An 18434-nucleotide genomic window follows, 5' to 3' on the forward strand; every position below is an offset into this window, starting at 1 on the left:
ACTGCCCAGCCAGGCCAGGGGAACGCGTCCCCTTCCCAGGAATCCCCGGCGCCCCCAGAGCGGCAGACGACCACAGCCCCCACGATTCAGGCAGGCCCGGCCTCGCCTCCTCCCCGAGACTGGATGGGGAAGTCCTGTCATCTGGCGGGCGGCTTCTGTCCCCTGCATGACCTCAGGGCCACCGAGCCGCAGGCGCGTGCCCTGAGCCCTGGGTGCTCCCAGTGACGCGGGGCCCGGCTCAGGCTCCAGCAGCATGTCACATGCGTCTGTGGGACCCTGGGGCCGGTGTGTCACCTTGTGCCGTGCCCCCATTGCCTGACCGCCTCTCCCCATGCTCGCTCATCTCAGGGTCCCCGCCCCTGCCCGCCGAGCTCAGCCCTTCCCCTCTTCCAGCCCAAACACACCACACGGGCACCGGTGGGGCACGACTTTACTAAGAGCAGCAAGTGACGAGGGGAGAACCTGCCACCCCAACCCCTGCCTCCGTCCACTGGGGGCCCCACAGGGACTGTGTGTGGAGGCTTCCAGGAAGGGGGAGGGGCACTGAGGGCTGCGGAGTCCACGCAGTCTCCCCGCCCGCCCTCACTCCTGCCGGGCCTCCAGGCTCTCCAGCACCAGCGCCGCCTGGGTCTTGGCTTCCTGCAGGAGGCTGGAGACGCGCTGGCGGGTCTGACGGACACAGGCCCGTGTCAGTGTGACCCTCCGCCCATCCCCCACCACCAGGCCCAGACCCAGGCCTCAGTCATTCTGCCCCTGCAGCCCACCACCCACCTCCCGGCCCAGGCCCCCTGCCAACGCCCTGTGCCCTCTGGCCATGCCCCCTGGCCTATCCTCTCTGGGGTGACCCCAAGCCCCCGACCTGGGGCCCCCCAACTCCTCACAGGCCTTTCAGCAAGGATGGGAGGGTCCCTCTCTGTGTCCCGAGGTGGGCGGACCACCAGGCCCAAGTCCCCCACCGTCCTGGTCTTCCCACGTGAGCCACCACTGCAGAGGGCTGGGCTGTGGCCTCAAGCCCAGAGGGGGTTCGTGCAACCCGTCTGTTAAGTCAGCCCCCACGTGGTCTCATGGTGGACAGGGACTTCCCTTAAGACCCACGCTCAGTCCCAAAAAGGCCTTCACTCTGAGCTGCGAGTTTTTAAAGATCATCACAGAACCAGACACAGACGAGTGGTGTCCGGGGCTGGGGTGGGGAACAAGGGTCCTCTAGTGGGTGGGGCTTCCTTTGGAGCAAAGAGGATGTTCTGGAACGTGACAGGTGTGAGTGTGCAAGACGCCAACTTGTACTCTTTAAAGTGGAGACTTGCACACCCCTCACCGTCACCTCCGCAGCCGTCAATGACAAAATCCTAACAGCTGCTGAAGCCAAGGCCGTTCTGTGGGCCGGCCACTGTTCTCGGAGGGCCCGTGCTGCCAGCGCTCAGGGCCTATGCTGGGGGACCCGGCCCTGGGGGGCCTGCTGGGCAGGCGAGCATGGTGGACAGGCTCTGGCGGGCCGGGCTGCAGCTCCGGTGAGGGCATGGGGGCTCCCCAGTGCCCAGCCAGAGCACCCCAGGAGGGGAGATGGACGTACAGAGGATGCCTGGCCCCCCGCCTCCGGCAGCCCCAGGAGCACAGCAGCCACCGCGGAGGCCGGAGGAACATCCCATCAGATGGACACGTTCCCCAGCGCCGGACCACAGAGCCACAGCCCTGAGGACAACGCCCAGTCCCACAGCGGCCCGGTCCCCACGCCTCGCCGCTCACCTGGTCCTTGAACGCGTCGTCGGTGACATCCTTCAGGTTGATGAGGACGTTGAAATACGCCCCAAACACGCCCGTCTCCAGGGCCTTGGCCGCCACCTACAACAGGCGCCAGGAACGGAGCTGGCCGGCCGCGCTCCGGGCTCACCGCACCCCCTTAGCCCCCCGAGCCACGGCTGGGGCCCTCACGCCTCATCAGTGGTGCCCCGGGGGTCCCCAGGAGGCACAGGGCCAGCAGAGGCCCCGGCAGGGAGGTGCAGAACGGCGGGTTCCAGCCAGCCCCCCAGACACGGACGACAACTACAGCCTGACTTCCTTCTCTGAGCACAGAAAATGAGGTCCTGAGGGAGGCGAGGCCCCCCAGCTTCAGGCCCGGGCTACAGCCCACATTCCTGGGTCACCTCCCGGCTTTCCACGTGTGGGCCACGGATGGGAACACGGGCCAGGGACAAACCCAGAATGGCAGGAGCCACTTGTCCCCAGGGAAGGAGGGGACCCTTGTCTGGAGCCTCAGGACCAGACAGCGCACACAGGCGTCCTTGGAAAGCCCCACAGCTGCGGTGTTCCGAACGGGCTGAGAGTTCCGAACACCCGCCCCACGTCCCCGACACACGGGCTGTGCCCCGGGTGCCACGTGCGCATCTGCGAGCTGGCTTCGGGGTTTTCCGAAGGGCGAGGGGCCATGAGCAGGAGGGAAAGGGAGAGAACAAGGGAGCGAGAGGAAAGGTGGCCAGGAGGGCTCGGGGGCGGCGCCTAGTTTCTTAGTTCGGCCTCGGGCCACGCCGCAGGCTCAGCGGAAACCCTTGCTTCCCACTCTTGAAACTCTTCAAACGGGATAAACAAACGGGCTCTGCTGGCTGAGACTGGCCGAGACCCCCTGGGAAGCGCTCCAGTCCCACGACCCTCCACGCTGCTCCCCCTGCAGCAGGAGGCCGGAGGCCGACCCCCTCCGCCCCGTACCTGCAGGTCCGACCGGCAGGCCAGGCTCGCACACAGGGCCAGCTCCCGCAGCGCCGGCCACAGCGAGGCCACCGTCTCTGCCAGTGCCAGGGGCACGGCCACCGCCCGCCTCAGCCCCTCCTGCAGGGCAGCCGCACGCCTGAATCCAGGGGGTCGGTGGTCAGAGCGCAGGACACCCAGGGGCCACGTGGATGGCCCCCAGCTCCACCCCAGCAGACAGAACCAGGGGGACAACAGGGACGGCATTCTTCCATCACGGACACCACCACAGGGTGGGTTAGGTGGCCCCAAGGTCAAGGCCCTGGGCGTCCACCGTCTGGTGTGGTGCCTCCCCCACGGTCACCGCGACTCTCACCTGTCCCTTTCCTCAGGTGTGTTCTTGGGCAGCTTTGTTGCTTCCTGCCAGGAGACATCACAGAACACGTGGGGTGAGCAGTGGCCATGGCCCCGGAGCCACACGGAGAGTCCGAGCAGCGTCCACACGCCCGCCCCCGGGGTCAGCGCTTCTGCAGGGGTGCAGGGGGCGCACCGCCGAGCAGCCCTTTGCAGGGGGCCACGGTTTCCACCAGGCTCCAGGAACTGCGGGGGGACGCCCTCAGGGGCCGGGCTCCAGTCACTGCTTGTGTCAGACGACACCACCCTCACGGGGTCTCAGGGTTAGCTGTGTGTCCCCTGTCCCCTCCCACCTGAGCCAGCTCAGGCCCTCTTCCTGGGAGTGGTCACGCGGGCCCCTACCCGGGAAGGCCCCCATCCACGCACCTGCACCTGTCCAGGCCTCTCCCTCACACTCTGACGCCCCACCTGCCCGTCTGCCGGGGCCGAGGGCCTGGCAGGGTGGGGACGGGGGGATGTGTCCTTTCTGGATTTGGTTAAATGTCCGCAAGCCTGAGAGCAAGGGAGCCGCGGCCCCGCCCGGAACCCCCCCGACCAGCGATGACTCCTGCTGGTGGACAAAACCATCTGAGCTGCCCAGGGGCTGCCCGGGCCTCTGCAGCGGCACACACCTCCCTCCAAGCCGTCCTCACCCATGCGGGGTGTTAGTCCTGTCCCCGTGAGGCCACCTGAGCCGGGCCTCAGGGGTCTCCAACACGAGGAGCCGGTCTGGTTTCCATCGGGTCGTCCTTCCCACAGTCATGGCGGCATCCCACGGAGGACGGCCGTCCAGTGGCTGTTAGGTTACCCCAAGCTTTGCTTTCCCCCATCTGGAAACCACCTCTGCCTTTGACACAAGACGAGGACGCTTCCGTGTTGTTTTCCAGATCTGCACCTTCTTGTCGGCCCGGAAAGGGCAAAGCGCTGTGTCCCCTCGCGCCTGTCACTGTCCACGGTGCGTCTCCACGTCGTTCTGAACGAGACCTTCGCCGGCCAGCTTTCCTTTCTCCCAGCCATCTGATCAGATTTCTGTTTTTCTACTTCCCTCCAGGTGTTCCTACTTATTCCCCCGTTTCTAATCGTGGGTGGTCAGCCTTCCATGTCCCCTCGACGCTCCTCCATGTCCACCAGTCACCAGAGCACAGGAGTCCGGGAAGCGCTGCGGGAGATGCTCAGTATGCTCAGGCCAGGAAGGCCCCGTAAACCGTGACACATGCCCCTGGGAGGAGCAGGGAGACTCTGGGTTCAAGGACGGAAAACTCAAGGCTGCTCCGTCGGGAACCGGCACGACCAGCGCCAGAAGCAGCCAGCCTGAGTCCCGAGTGGAGCCTGGTCCCGGTGCAGCCCGAGTCCCTGGTGGTGCCGGCGGTAAGGGAGGTCTGAGAGGGAAGGGAGCCTTGCTCTTCTGGAAGGCACCCAACACTGCTGGGCAAAGTAGAAGAGATGCTCCTGCCACGCTCAGGGAGCAGCGCCACTGGGGCCCCCGAGACACAGACCATGGCGGGACTGCCACGTGCAGGGCGTGGGGTCCCGGGAAGGAATCCTATGAATCACCCCCCACAGGCTGCCCTCTGCACACCCGGTGACAGACGCCAGAGGCGTACACAGAGCAGTGTCCCCGGTGCCAACGAAGGGGCCTGTGTGCCCTGGTGGGGCTGGCCAAAGGTGCTGCGACCCAGACATCCACACATCACACACGGTCCCGGACTTACATGAGTTTGACGGAGGGTTTTTGACTTCATGGTGGTGTGAAAGTGACATGTGTTCAGGAGAACCGGTGCTTGGGATTTGGGGTGTGGGTCTTTGCCCAGACTAGCGATGGGCGGTCCTATCCCAAGACTAGGCAGCCCCACGGTCACACTGCTGTTCTGTGGGTCCCTCTGGGTGTGGTGTTTGGCAGTACACAAACTATTCAACGCTCCCTCATAAGACAGGCTGTGTGCAAGGTGGCTGTGCCCAGCTGTCGGCAAACAGAAGTGTTCTCAGCAGCTGAAGGCAGGCTGGGCAAACTGTGATATGCTGCGGGCTGGGTGTAGTAAATGCACTTCTGACTTACAGTATTTTCAGCTTCCGGAGGGTGTATCGGCCGCTACTCCGCTGTAAGTCAGGGTGGATCTGTGTGTGCGGTGTCTAGAGCCGATATAGAAAGTTCTAACAGAACATCAGTGACAAGCCCAAGAGGCAACCTAAGAACCCATGTGATGCCATTTGTGCAAGAAATGAGGGAAAAATGGTTCCACGTCAATATAAATAAACATCTCAGGGTGCATGCCCGAGAGGTTGTGCCTGTTTGGGGCGTGCCGGGGTGCGGCAGGAGGCAGGGCCCAGGGACTTCTCATCCGCTATCCTCCTGTCCTTGTGAATTTGGAACCACCTGAAGGTTTTGCCTACTTTAAACAGCAAATAAATGAAATTTAAGTCTAAAAACACAAAAGGAAAACGGTGACCAGTCTCTCTACCTCCGACCCAGAGGCCGTGAACTTTCGCTCCAAATGGTAACGAACTTGGGCGAGACTCTGATGCTTCCCTTCGGGGTGCATGGCGTGCCCTGAAGGTCACCGGCGGTCGTCGGAGCCCTGACTTTCCTTCAGTGAAGTCCAGCCCGTGAGGCAGCTCTGCCCTGTAGCCTGGGGTGCAGCCGGTGGCCCTGAGCTCACGTGTCTCCTGGAACCTTCCACCAGGAACTCCTCTGGGACACAGACGCACGGTGGGGCTCGGTCCTGGACTCATGTCTTGGCTCCTCCTGTGAGTGCCCCATCCCCTGCCCTGGGCTCCGAGCTACGCCCCCTCTCTGTCGCCCACAACCGGACACGCAGCCTCCCTCTCAGGTGGGCGAGCAGGTTCCACCCTGACTCCTGACTGTCCTGTCGCATGGAGAGTTCCCGGTTCTCCCTGTGGTCCTCTCTTCGGTGGCTGGAATGTCTTCTCCAGCCTCTGAAACCGTCAGTCACTGGCTCTCCTCTTAGGGTTTCTGCTGCCGATCCGTCCGGGGTCGTGAGGTCCCGTTTGGGGACCTCGCCTTCCCCCAGTGTCTGTAGGTCTGGCCGCCGACCCAACGGCGGGACTCAGAGGCAGCTGGGGCAGGGGCGCTGAGCCTGGCGACCCTCGTTCCCTCCCACCCCACCCTGCCGCTGCCCTGGGGGAGAGCGCGGGCCCATGCCCGGGTGTGGAGTGGGAGGGAAGGGGGGCAAGAGCAGCCCCTGCCATCCACTCCCTCCAGCCTCCCCTGCTCCCCACACCCCTGCGCCTGCTACAGCCCCCATCCTCCCCACTCTCCTTGACCCCAGGGGGCGCCCCCGCCGTCCACTGACCATCTCCCCCGGGCTCCCGCGGGCTGGCAGGGTCCCTCTGAGCACCCACCAGGTAGGCCTGGAAGGCCCGGGCGTCGGCGTCCACCAGCGCGGTCAGCTCGGCCGCAGCCGCGTGGAAGGGCGGGATCAGACGCCGCACAGTCGCGTCCAGGTGCTCGAACTGGCGGCGCCCGTAGGTCATGAGGCCGGCCATGGAGGCCAGCGCGGCGCCCTGGGCAGGAGAGGAGCCGTGCGTGGGACTCGGGACCCCAGGCCAGGCGCCCACGGGCCGTCCTCGGCCATGCCGCTCGCCTCACACTCACCATGGCCGCGCTGGCTGCTGCCACCGAGCCGCCCCCCGGGGCCGCGGAGCGGGCGCCCACCTCACGCACGAAGGCACGCAGGGGCTTGTCCGCCAGGCTCTGCCCAGGCGCGCCCTCAGGGACCAGGTACCTGTGGGGAGGGGCCGGCCCAGCGAGGATCAGGGGGCGCGGGAGACAGGGCCAGGGGATGGGGCTTTGGGGGACAGGGAGTAGAGGGCAGGGCCCAGGGTCACTACCGCCAGGCAGTGAGGGCAGGGCTGGCTCAGACCCTGGTCCCTGACCCCACGCCTCTTCCCACACACGCCGTCTCCGACACGGGGGAGGGGACACAGTCCCAGGGTGCAGAGTGGCCGTGACCACGCAGAAGCCCCATGACGATACGTGTCTCACTGCGTGCTCCCCAACCGGCCCCCAGCCTCGTGGCTGGCACAGACACCCTGGTGTTCGCTGATGCAGAAGTGGCCACACAGAAGGCTCGGGGAGGGTGGCCGTAGCTCTCTGTGGAGGGGGGCTGGTGCTCACTCGATGATCCGCTCCTTAGGGTTGAAGGGGGACAGAGAGTCCAGGCCCAGCCGGCTCACCACCTGGAAGGAAGGGCTGCTGATGAGTGGCCATGTCGCCCCCACGCCCGAGGAGGCCACTGCACCGTGGGGTCCCACCTGGGTAGCGGTGGCGTCCCTGCTCTGGTCCCCTGTGTGTGGGGAGCCAGCCCAGCAGGCCACCAGGAGCTTGTGAGCACCGGCTTCCGGGAGAGCCCCCAGCCCAGGGCAGGGCCCCCCCAGACTGCCCCCCATCTTCCCCACAGAGAAACCGACCCAGGGAGAGGAGGTGCCCTCATTCCACGCCACAGGCGTCCCACAAACAGCACCGCACACTGAGCCCATCTCTGAAAGGGACCCACAAAACTACCCCCTTGGACAAGATTCCTCATTCTTTGGGGGTCAGTTCTCACAACTCTTAAAGCCCAGGAGCTGCCCGACTGACCTAAACGTAAGATTTGTTCTATGAGGCAAAATGGATTTTACCTAAATTCAAACTAAAGTTGGAACAATCTCCATTTAAGATTAGAATTCTTTTCACCAAAACGTGCTCAAAACACTTTACGGAGCTGTAGGCCAGGGGCACGGTCTGGCACGTTCGGCGCCAAGCAGGCTGACACTGTCCACAAAACAGGCAAGTGGCAGGTGCTTCTTGACAAAAACAAGTCAGAAGAGTCCCCGGGGGCGGGGGTGGCTGGCAGGTCTCCCCAAGGACATGGAGGTGGGTAAGAGCGCCTCCCCAGAGCCCACGGAGGTCTTCAACAAGCAATAAAGCAAAGCCGTCCTGGCCCAGAAGTCCTCAAAAAGACAGACACTGAAACATGAATTTAAATGCCTCGCTAAGTTGACAGAAAGTAAAGGCGCTCATTCAAGGGCAGAAATGACCGGAAATGGAACCAGACAGGCCTGCTCACCCTACGCTGGGTCCACCCTGGGACATCTGAGAGCCTCCGCCAGCCCCTCATGAGCAGGGAGGTCTCGAGTCCTGAAGAGTGAGGTCAGATTGGAGGCTCCTGAAAGGTGACCTCCCCAGGGATGAACTAGGATTAAAAAAAACAAAAACAAAAACTACCGAAGGATACTTCTCAGTTTCTGCCTTCCCTTTGGTGAAACAGGAAAAACACTCGCTGGGAATTCTAACCACAAGCCACGCTGAGAAGATGTGGGCCACAGTCTGCACAGAACTCTCCACCTGTGTAGTTCCAAAGCTCCAAGCAAAAGGCTGAGTCCGGGGGCCCCTGTGTGATCAATGCCCGAGACCTAACTTTAAATCCAAACTTTAAATCCAAGTGTCCAAAATCACCACAGATAAAGATGCAAAGAACATGCACGCACAATCGAAAATCACAAAATCACAAAGAAGCAAGTCACTGTGAGAAAGCTGACAGACGCAGCAATTGGCAAAATCAGACCCTCAAAGACTGCACATATCAGAACTTTCAGGGAAAGAATATAAAACAACACGTTAAGAAACACAGGAGAGCATCAAACACACTAAAAAGTAATAAATAAATGTGGGAGAGATAAAGGCATTTTCTTTTCCGTATGGTACTGGCACAAAAACAGACGCATAGATCAACGCAACAGAAGAGACAGCCCAGCAATGGACCGTTAACTCTATGGTCAACTCATCTTCGACAAAGCAGGAAAGAATGTCCAATGGAAAAGAGTCTCTTCAACAAATGGTGCTGGGAAAACTGGACAGCCACATGCAGAGGAATGGCTTTGGATCATTTTCTTACACCACACACAAAAATAGACCCAAAATGGATGAAGGACCTCAATGTGAGACAGGAATCCATCCACATCCGAGAGGAGGAGACAGGCAGCAACCTCTGTGACTCAGCCACGGCAACTTCTCTCTAGACACGTCTCCAAAGGCAAGGGAAGCAAGGACAGAAATGAACTATTGGGACTTCATCAAGATCAAAAGCTTCTGCACAGCAAAGGAAACAGTTAACAAAACCAAAAGACAACTGACAGAGTGGGAGAAGATATTTGCAAACGACATATCAGATAAAGGGCTAGTGTCCAAAATCTATAAGGAACTTAGCAAACTCAACACCCAAAGAACAAATAATCCAATCGAGAAATGGGCAGAGGACATGAACAGACATTTCTGCAAAGAAGACCTCCAGATGGCCAACAGACACATGAAAAAGTGCTCCACGTCACTCGGCATCAGGGAACTACAGATCAGAACCACAGTGAGATCCCACCTCACACCAGTCAGAATGGCTAAAATGAACAAGTCAGGAAACGACAGGTGCTGGCAGGACGCGGAGAAAGGGGAGCCTCCTGCACGGCTCTTGGGAACGCAGGCTGGTGCGGCCGCTCTGGAAAACAGCGTGGAGGGTCCTCAGAAAGTTGAGAATAGAGCTGCCCTACGACCCGGCAACCGCACTACTGGGTATTTACCCCAAAGATGCAGATGGAGTGACCCGAAGGGACCCCTGCCCCCCAGTGTTCACAGCAGCGACGCCCACGGCAGCCAGACTGCGGGAAGAGCCCGGATGTCCGTCGGCAGATGAACGGACGGAGAAGACGGGGTTCGCCTGCACACGGAATGTGACTCGGCCGTCAGAAAGGGAGACGTCCTGCCCTTTGCATCGACGTGGATGGGACTGGAGGGGATTGTGCTGAGTGAAGTAAGTCAGCCAGAGAAAGACAATTATGTGATCTCACTCGTATGTGGGATTTAAGAAACAGAGCAGATGAACATAGGGGAAGGGAACCTCTCTGGTTAGAGGGGGACAAACTGTGAGAGACTCTCAACTCCAGGAGACAAACCAGGGTTGCTGCAGGGAAGGGGGTGGGGGATGGGGTAACCGGGGGACCGGCATTCAGGAGGGCACGGGATGGGACGAGCACTGGGTGTTCTATGCCACTGATGAATCACTAAATTCTACCCCTGCAACTATTAATACATATATGTTAACTAAATTGAATTTAAATAAAGAAGTATTTAAAAAATACATATCTGTAAAGACAATGCATTGAAACTAGTCAAGGCATTTTTTAATATTTGTAACATAAATAAAAACATGCATTTGTTCATACTTGTACACATTACTTGTTAAACTTTGTGAATAAATTGTGTTTCCCGAGGAGGGAAAATGAAAGCACTTTCTTGACAAAAAGGGTCAAGTTAGAAAACCGTTACCGGCTGCTAAAACATGGTGGGAATTTCGAGAGAAACGGTGTCTGCCCGTGCTTCCGTGCCGTCCCCAGAGCGCCCGCTACGGAAGGAAAAGCCACTGGAGCAACAGCGTCTTGAACCAAGGACCCAGGCAGCAGGGAGAGGCTCGGGGCCTGACCTGGGCTCTGAGGACGGCACAGCCCACCTCCTCCCGCCCTCGCCAGAAGCCCACAAGCCCAGAAGTCCTCTGACCTGCGCAAAGCAACCTCCTTTCCTTTCAAACTACTTCAAGGTCATTGAAGGGCAAGGACAGAAGGAGCCGCTCGCATTAAGGGCAACAAAAGACACGGCAACGAAGGGCTGCCATGGGGTCGGGCCCCAGGCGAGAGGAGAAGTGGCTCCACGGGGGGAGGGAGACTCGGGCGAAAGCTGTTCTGGTCTGCAGATTAGATGCTAGAACTGAACTGATGCTGAATTTCCCGATTTTCACGATTGTACTGGGGTTGTGCAAGAGAAATGTCCTTGTTCTTAAGAAATAAAACCTGAATAATTCGAGGTAAAATGGTACAATGTTTTTAACCTATTCTGAAGTGGTCCAAAAAAAAAATAAATGACAATGTGTGGTTACAGAGAGAGAGAATGAGGCAGCAAATGCGGGGAACGCAAACCAGTGGACAGTCGGGAGCTCGTGAGGGGGCTCCCGGCACCGTTCCGGACTCCCGGCACCGTTCCTACCCCTTTGCCGCGAGCAGGGAATGACAGCAACATACAAAATTCACACAAAATTTTGCAACAGCCAGAAGGAGAACAGACCTGGCCGTGAACCGTATCAGCAGCTTAGAAGTGAGGCTGGAGAAACCACAGTGAGTGTCCGGGAAGAAGTTACTGGACTTCGAGGACAAAGAAGGAGTTCTTCAGGCATCAGGGAGTAAAACACGTCCCTGGAGCTCAGGGAGATAACCAGGCAGACCCAGACCTCCCCACGGGTCATTTGATTCCAGAAGATGGTAAAGATGTGTTTGCAGGGGCGCCTGGGTGGCTCAGTCAGTGAAGCCTCTGCCTTTGGCTCAGGTCATGATCCCAGGGTCCAGGGATCGAGCCCCACATTGCGCTCCCTGATCATCGGAGAGCCTGCTTCCCCCTCTCTCTGCCTGCCTCTCTGTCTACTTGTGATCTCTGTCTGTCAAATAAATAATAAATTTTTTTATAAATCTGCTTGACTGTGAGGTTCAGGCAACAGACAAGGAGGAACAGAGATGAGCTCAACTGTACAGAGCCAAGGTTCCATGTCTGTGGGTACTTAGACATGTGGAACATCTACAGAAGACAGAGCCAAGGTTCCATGTCTGTGGGTACTTAGACATGTGGAACATCTACAGAAGGTAAATGTTGCACGTTTGACCACCTGAAAACACTGATACAACAGTTTAAGTCTGGAGCAGAGACAATGACCTCTCACGGGACTGCACTGATACCCTCGTCTGTCCTCCCCAGGAGACAACAGACACTGTCTAACGTTGATAAGGAGCAAGAAAGTAAGTATGTTATTTAAACTTCATAATTTAACCACCTAGAACTAATACATGAGTTCAGCAAGAACGCAGGACACGAAGTCAACACACAAAAGTCCGTGCATTTCCATGCACTAAGGAGAGTTCTCTGAGAAAGGAATTGCAGACACCACTGCATTTACGTAGCGTCGTAAGTAAAATAAAAAGTAAAATAAAAGAGTAAAATAGACCTTCATTACCTTAACCAAGGAGGTAAAAGACTTGTACAATAAAATCTACAAAACATTGCCGAAATAAATTAAAGAAAATGTAAACAAACAGAAAGCCCATGCTCATGGATTGAAACACTTCCTCTGTTAAGATGGCCACGCTCCCCAACGCAATGCACAGAATCAGTGCGGTCCTTACGGGAGCCCTCATGGAGTTTTTTGCAGGCACAGAAAAACCCATCCTGGGCTATGATGGCTACGTAACATTGTGATGTCCTTAATATCAGCGACTGCGTACCTAAAAGATGGTTAAGACGCCGATTGTGTGTTTTACTATAAAAGAAAAAAATTGAAAAACAAATTTAACCACCAAAAGAGCTGCCCATCCCCACTAAAAACTACTGTAGCTCCAAAAAAAAAAAAAAAGAAAAGAAAAATCAGGAATAGAAAAGATGTAAGTCAGTGCTAAGTTTTCTCATTTCCATAGAAATGACTCATGTCCGTGCACTGATAAAAATTGACCAAATTATATATTTGAAAATTCGGGTAAGTTTTTTTTTTTTTAAATTTAAAACCAATAACTCAAAAACAGGAGTAAGTATATTAAGTTATTAAGCTGGAGAATAACTATGCCCAACAGCACAGAGGCCTGGAAACAAGAGATGAGTTTGCTGAACCAGGAGACACAAACCCAAGCACCAAACGCTTGCGGAGAAATCCGTCCCGAGCTCGTTGGGGAGGAATTCCAGCTGAAGTTGGGACAGTGGCAGCAGCTGTCGTGGACGGACCCACACAGCCGCATCCCAGAGAGAGCGCGGGGCTGCCGCGGGAGTCACGCACATCCCCCGCCGCCACTGGGCGCCTCCAGCTCAGACACCAGAAGGTCCGGGGCAAGTGGCACGCGTCCCCTCCAAGGAGCTTTTAAAAGACTGAATGTCTTCTAGATGATAGACAAAACTCCCACCGTTCCCCGATACGGTAAGAGCATGATGTCATCTAAGCACCAACACTCAGAGGAGGAGAGGGAGGGGGGCCCGGCCGGCAGACAGGGTGCCCCAGGCCTGCTCCTGGAGCCTCGGGCTTGCTCCCGGCTCCCCACTGGCCCCCCGCCGGGAGCCCAGCTCACCAGCCTGACGCGGTGCTCCTCCTCCAGGAGGAAGAGGTTCTCCTTCTCGCAGTAGAAGGCGGCAGCGTCCAGGAGGGCCTTCAGAGGCACCAGGCCCACCAGCTGGGAGCCCACCACCGGAAGGCTCAGCTCCTGCAGGGGTCCAGTGACATCCGTGTCCGCGGGAGCCGGACTTGACATGCCCTGAAGGGTGTCCTGGGGACCCGCCCTGCTCACCTGGAGGGACTTCACCCCAGCTGGCAGGGGACACCCACTCTGTTCAGCTGGAAAGGGGTCCCCGCGGCCAGCAGAGGACACATGTCCTGCTCACCTGGGCTTCTCGGCAGGTCTCCTCGTAGACGGTATGCAGCGCTGTGACCTCGAAGTCCAAGAGATTTGTGGACACTTGGGCCACGTTCTTCTCATCCAGGTACCAGCCAATGCCCTGAACCTTTTTCAGGCGTCCTGGCTGCAAAGGAAAAGTCCTCCCCAGCTCGGGCCCTGCCCAGCCCCTCCTGCCGCCCGCGGGAAACCCACTTGCCCCCCAAAGCTGGCTGTACGGGTCCCTCCCTGCAGACGCCACGGCGCGTGGATGCTGCGATGCTGCCGGGACGGCCGGTCGGGGGCCCTCCTCACGCTCCAGAGCTCTCCTCTGTGCCAGCTGGAGGCCACCGGCCCGCCACGGGGAAACCGCGGTCCCCCGCATGGGCGCAGGCCAGCATCTCACCCCCACCATGCACCGGAGCCTGCCCGGGCCACCCCCACCCTCCCATAAACTCCTGCTCGGTCCCTGCCCTCCCTCCTCAGCCCAGGGCCCGGCTCTCCACTCCTCACTCCTGCGGCCGGCACAGCCCACCTGAGGCGGGACCTCCCACCCGCGAACCCCGCAGGAGCAACGAGGGGGCACCCGGGTTCTCCCTCCTCGTGTGTTGTGCTCACACACCGCCGCCGTGCTGCCAGGAGGCCAGTTCCTGGGCCGCAGCTGTCTGGCAGGACCCAGGTCCCGGGGGGGGGGGGGAGGGGGCGCTGACAGGCAAGACGTCACCCTCCACCTCCTTCACCAGGTGTCCCTGCGTCTGTGTCCAAACCACACTTTCTGCGAGATCAGTGCCCAAACTCGGGGACAGCCACCAGCACACATGGTGGGTCAGGGCCCCGGGCCCCTGGACGTTGGGGTCCTGGAGTTCCTGGGGGCACCTGGGGCTCCACAGCTGTTTTCCTATTAGAACGGGAACACGGCCGTATTCCCGCCGCCGTTCTAGCCCTGCCTCCTGCCACGGAGACGTCCCTTACGCAAGTGACCGAGGTCGAGCACCGGCGCCGCACCTCTTCACCCACTCGTCCCGGACTCCGGGCTGGGCTGGTCAGCAGGTCCACACCAGGGCTCTGTCCCGTGAGCCCCTCGGGCTTCCTCTGTCCCGTGAGCCCCTCGGGCTTCCTCGGGGACAGGGCCAAGCCCCCGGGGACGGCAGGCTGCTCACCTTGTCCTTCCCACGGCCCTGCTCCCGAATGTTGAGGGCGATGCGGTGCGCCTGCTCCTTGGTGCTGAGCAGGTTGACGTTGAACGCGATGAGGAACTTCCGTGCCCCCGTGACAGTGGCCCCCCAGCTGGGGACAAAAGAGCTGGGGCCGAAGTCAGGCTCCCACTCGGCCTGCTTGAGCTGCGGGGAGACTTGGCCTAGGCTGTGGGGTCCCCCACAGGAGGGACGCCCCGCCCAGGTCAGGAGGGGAGGAAGGCGTCCACCCTGCCCCGCGACGCTGCTGAGGAGACGCGCACCTTCTCAGGGAGGGCCTCATACTCCCCGGCCCGGATGGCCGGCAGGGTCTGGCGACCGGCTGTCCGCGCTGCCTCCCCGTACAGGTACACTGCAAGGGGGCCTGGCCCGTCAGGGTCCCAGCCGGCGGGCTGCCCAGAAGCCCCACTCCCCGGGGAAAAACGAGGCAGCCGCTCCTGCCAGCCCCAGCCGGGGGGCCGCCTCCCTCTGCCTCGGGCCCTGTCTCTCTGCGCCTCCCTGGACGGGGGTGGGTGGTCACGGCTGGACACTCCTCTGCCCACCCCGGGGTAGGGCAGGCCCCCCCACCGCTCCCCTGCACACATGTCCCCAAGAAAGAGATCACCGAGATTTTAAGGGTTAGAAGTGGATGTTTGGGATGGAAACACGTTACTCTTTCTTTCTAAAGAGTTTTCTCATTTACGATCAACGAGACCGTGAATTAAGAAACACAGAGAGAAGAAAACAAAACTGACCCCAAACTCCCAGTGTCCCCACAACAACGTGACAGCGCAGGGGACAGTGGCCTGCAACCGCGGGTGGGGTTTGGGCCCTGCCCTCACGCGCCCTGCCTGCCCCAGCCGGCCGCGAGTGTACAGCCTGCGCTGCGCACGCGCCTTGTCCCCTGCTCACCTCCGTGGGTCTCAGGTTAATAATTTCCTGATTTGGTTAACTCCCCGAAGTGAGCTCAGCCCACTAGGAATCGCCGACTGGGCTTTGCGGGGCAGCTGGGCGGAGCCGGGCACACCGCACGCCGGCCCGTCCTTTGCAGAGAACCCGCGGGCACCGCCGGCCGTGAGGGGAGCCCCTGCCATGGCGGGGTTCCCTTCCGGCTCTCACCTGGCACACCCAGCTCCTCCGCCAGCCGCTGGCCGAAGGCCTGGGCACAGAGCACACAGTCGTCCATGCTGACGCCCCTCACAGGGACGAAGGGGCACACGTCCAGGGCGCCCATCCGCGGGTGCTCCCCTGCACGGAGAGGGGGCTGAGGAAGGGGGCCCGGGGGGCCCGGGCGTGGGCTCGGGGGGCTCGTGGACCCGGCCTCCCCGCCCCCAACCTGCTGTCCACCCCGACGGCCAGCTGGTGCCGCTGACCCCGGGGCCCGGGGAGAAGCAGCTGCCAAGCACTTTGGCCTCGGCAGGAATCCCGTCTCCCCGCAGAGGCACACGCAGCCCTGGTCAGCGCGGCCAGGCCGAGAGGCCACTGTGACCGCCACGGCCGCCCCGGCCTCCCTCCCCCGCAGCCTCCGGAGCGTTCTCCTCACACCCTGACCCTCCGCCGCCCCTGGGAGCTCTGGCTCGGACATGGGCTTTCTGACTCTCCGTGACTCCCTCCACATGGGCTGACCTCCCCCACCCCCAGCGGCAAGAGCCCTGCCCTTTGGCCTGTCCGCCGACCTTTGACCCCACCCGCCACAGCAGAAGTGTTTGGCTCTGCGGCGTTGACCGGCCGGTTTCCGAGTCTTGCTCCCTGACCACCGCCCCCCCCCGCCGGCCCCCCAGGCCCGTGCGGGATGGCTGAGCCTCACTGCCAGTCGCTCCTGGGCACCCCAAAACACGGAGGGGGGCTCCACGGACCTTAGCCTGGCCCCGTGGCCCTGCGGGCTGCACCTGACTGGCAGGGGGCTCCGGGGTCTTCCCAGGGCAGGCTCACGGGCCCGGCTGGCCCCACACCCCGTGGGGAGGACTCACCTTTGTGCTGGCTCATGTCGATGAGCCGGAAGGCCGCCCGGGCGGCATTGAGGGCCCCCTCCACCACGTCCTCGGGCGCCCCCACGAACGTGTAGACGGTGCGGTTGGTGGAGGGGCCGGCGTCCACGTCCAGCAGCACGCAGCCCGGGGTCTGCGCCACGGCGCGGGAGATGGCGGCGATCACCTGCGGACGCACGCCCGACCCAGTGCCTCAGTTGGAAGAGGAGCAGGAGCTTCAGGGGTGGCCGTGCCTCTCCTGCTGCCCCAACCTCCGCCCGGACGTGGGCCTAAGGAGCTGGAGCGGAGCGTCTGGGAAATCCTCCGAGAGCACCAGCCCAGGGAGGCCCAGCACTGAGCCGTGCTCGCCGAGAAAAGGGCAGCAGGCCGCACCGCCCAGGAGAAACTGAGGCAGGGATCGGAAGCTGGGTGGAGGGCTGCTGGTGCTCCAAGAAGGCGACCTGTAGGCCACAGTCACAGGCGGTCGGCGCCCTGGCCCCCAACACGGGCCCCAGTGGGAGCAGCTGCACTAGGGGAGGGCACGAAGGGCCCAGAACCTTCTGAGGTGGCCCCATGGTTGGGAGCAGGGGCTCCGTGGCCCTCAGTGGCCTGCACCAACTCCACGGGCCTCAGTATCCTCCTAGGTAACGGGGAAAGTAGCCGAGCCCACCCGATAAGGTGTGGGGACCGTTCAACAGCCCCGTGACCCAGCCCCAGGGCCAGGACCCCTGCCCGACGGTCCACCCCACAGCCGCTTCCTCACCCGGGCTCAGACGCTCTGAGTCTCTGCACTCCTGGGGCCCCTCCCCGTGGGCCGACGACAGGAGGCAGTTCATGCCGGAGAAGAGACGCCCCAACCCCACAGCAAGCACACCCCTTTCTCCTTGCCCCAAGCCCTGCGCCAGCCGCCCCCGCACTCACCTCCTGGTTGTTCCCCTCTGAGAAGTTGGGGACACATTCCACCAACTGCGACATGGTCCGGGCCTGGGTCCGGGAGCTCCTCTCACAGGCGGGTGCAGGGGACGAGGGACACTGCCCTTCGGTGCCTTTATCCACCCTCCAGGGCCCGCCCGCCGGCAGGGCTGCTGATTAACCACCAGTCACGCGAGGAGGAGGGCCGCGGCCCCTGTGCAAACGCGAGCACAGCAGGGAGGGCGCCGGACCCAGAGCCAGACCATGGAGGCGGAGGGGGCCTCCCACCCGGCCCGGGGCGGCTCCCTTGAAAGCAGCACATGAGATCAGGACCCGCGGTGGGAGAGCGTCGAGGGACGTCCTCCCGGGGTGGAAGCCCCGGGTCAGCCTGGGCTCCAATCCCAGCTTGACCCAAGGCCTCCTAGTGGTTGTTCCTATGATCCTCCAGGTGACCCTGAAGTGACCCTCCATATGCCCCTTCAGTGCCCCTCCAGAACCCTCCAATGTGACTCTCCATGTGCCCCTCCAGTGACCTTCTAAGTGACCCGCTGAATCTCTTCGTGTCAGCTTGTGAGCCAGCAGTGGCAGGAAGACGACAGCAGTCAGGTGTGAGGCCCCCAGTGGACGTGGCTCTCGGCAGAGGTCAGCTCGGCCCAGTCAGGCAGCGGAGTGGGGGAGGGGTCGAGTCTGGGCCGCACGTGGCTGGCCCCGCAGGGTGAGTGGTCTCCCGGCCGCTGGCCACTCTTCCCCGAGGACACAGGTCCTCCCAAAGGGCTGAGGTGCCCAAGCCAGCAGCCCAGGGCCCTGCACGCAGCGCGCAGCTGGGTCAACACGGTCTTGACCGGGGCGGGCATTCCCAGTCTGAAAAGCCTCC

General features: G+C 61.0%; 1 protein-coding gene and 1 long non-coding RNA gene across 4 annotated transcripts; both read right to left on the reverse strand.

Annotated features, from left to right (window-relative positions):
* Window positions 1-412: 412 nt before the first annotated feature.
* On the reverse strand, window positions 413-17691 carry FTCD (formimidoyltransferase cyclodeaminase). 3 transcript variants are annotated; one of them, XM_046003123.1, is made up of 14 exons: window positions 17570-17691; window positions 16652-16835; window positions 15801-15929; window positions 14966-15054; window positions 14670-14849; window positions 13520-13657; window positions 13210-13341; window positions 7208-7269; window positions 6686-6815; window positions 6433-6594; window positions 3056-3099; window positions 2701-2839; window positions 1744-1839; window positions 413-649 (listed from the first exon to the last, which is right to left on the reverse strand). In XM_046003123.1, exons 1-14 carry the CDS (start codon window positions 17621-17623, stop codon window positions 434-436), a joined length of 1755 nt encoding a protein of 584 aa, XP_045859079.1. In that variant the 5' UTR covers window positions 17624-17691; the 3' UTR covers window positions 413-433. The 3 variants fall into 3 exon arrangements, with proteins under 3 accessions (XP_045859079.1, XP_045859077.1, XP_045859078.1); XM_046003121.1 differs by having other exon boundaries at window positions 413-669; XM_046003122.1 differs by lacking the exon at window positions 17570-17691 and having other exon boundaries at window positions 413-669; window positions 15801-15945; window positions 16652-16777.
* LOC123940361 lies at window positions 3562-6425 on the reverse strand. Its single transcript, XR_006818067.1, has 2 exons — window positions 5129-6425; window positions 3562-5032 (listed from the first exon to the last, which is right to left on the reverse strand). It is a non-coding gene; the product is annotated as an uncharacterized LOC123940361 (long non-coding RNA).
* Window positions 17692-18434: the final 743 nt, after the last annotated feature.

The sequence above is a fragment of the Meles meles genome, chromosome 4 (assembly GCF_922984935.1).
Source record: "Meles meles chromosome 4, mMelMel3.1 paternal haplotype, whole genome shotgun sequence".
Classification (NCBI taxonomy): domain Eukaryota; kingdom Metazoa; phylum Chordata; class Mammalia; order Carnivora; family Mustelidae; genus Meles; species Meles meles.

Coding starts and splice junctions, on each gene's coding strand:
- FTCD (XM_046003123.1), bottom strand. CDS start 17,623: ATGTCGCAGTTGGTGGAATGTGTCCCCAACTTCTCAGAGGGGAACAAC. Junction 13,342..13,519: donor AGACCTGCCGAGAAGCCCAG/GTGAGCAGGACA, acceptor GGACCCCTGCAG/GAGCTGAGCCTTCCGGTGGT. Junction 650..1,743: donor ACGACGCGTTCAAGGACCAG/GTGAGCGGCGAG, acceptor GCGCGTCTCCAG/CCTCCTGCAGGAAGCCAAGA.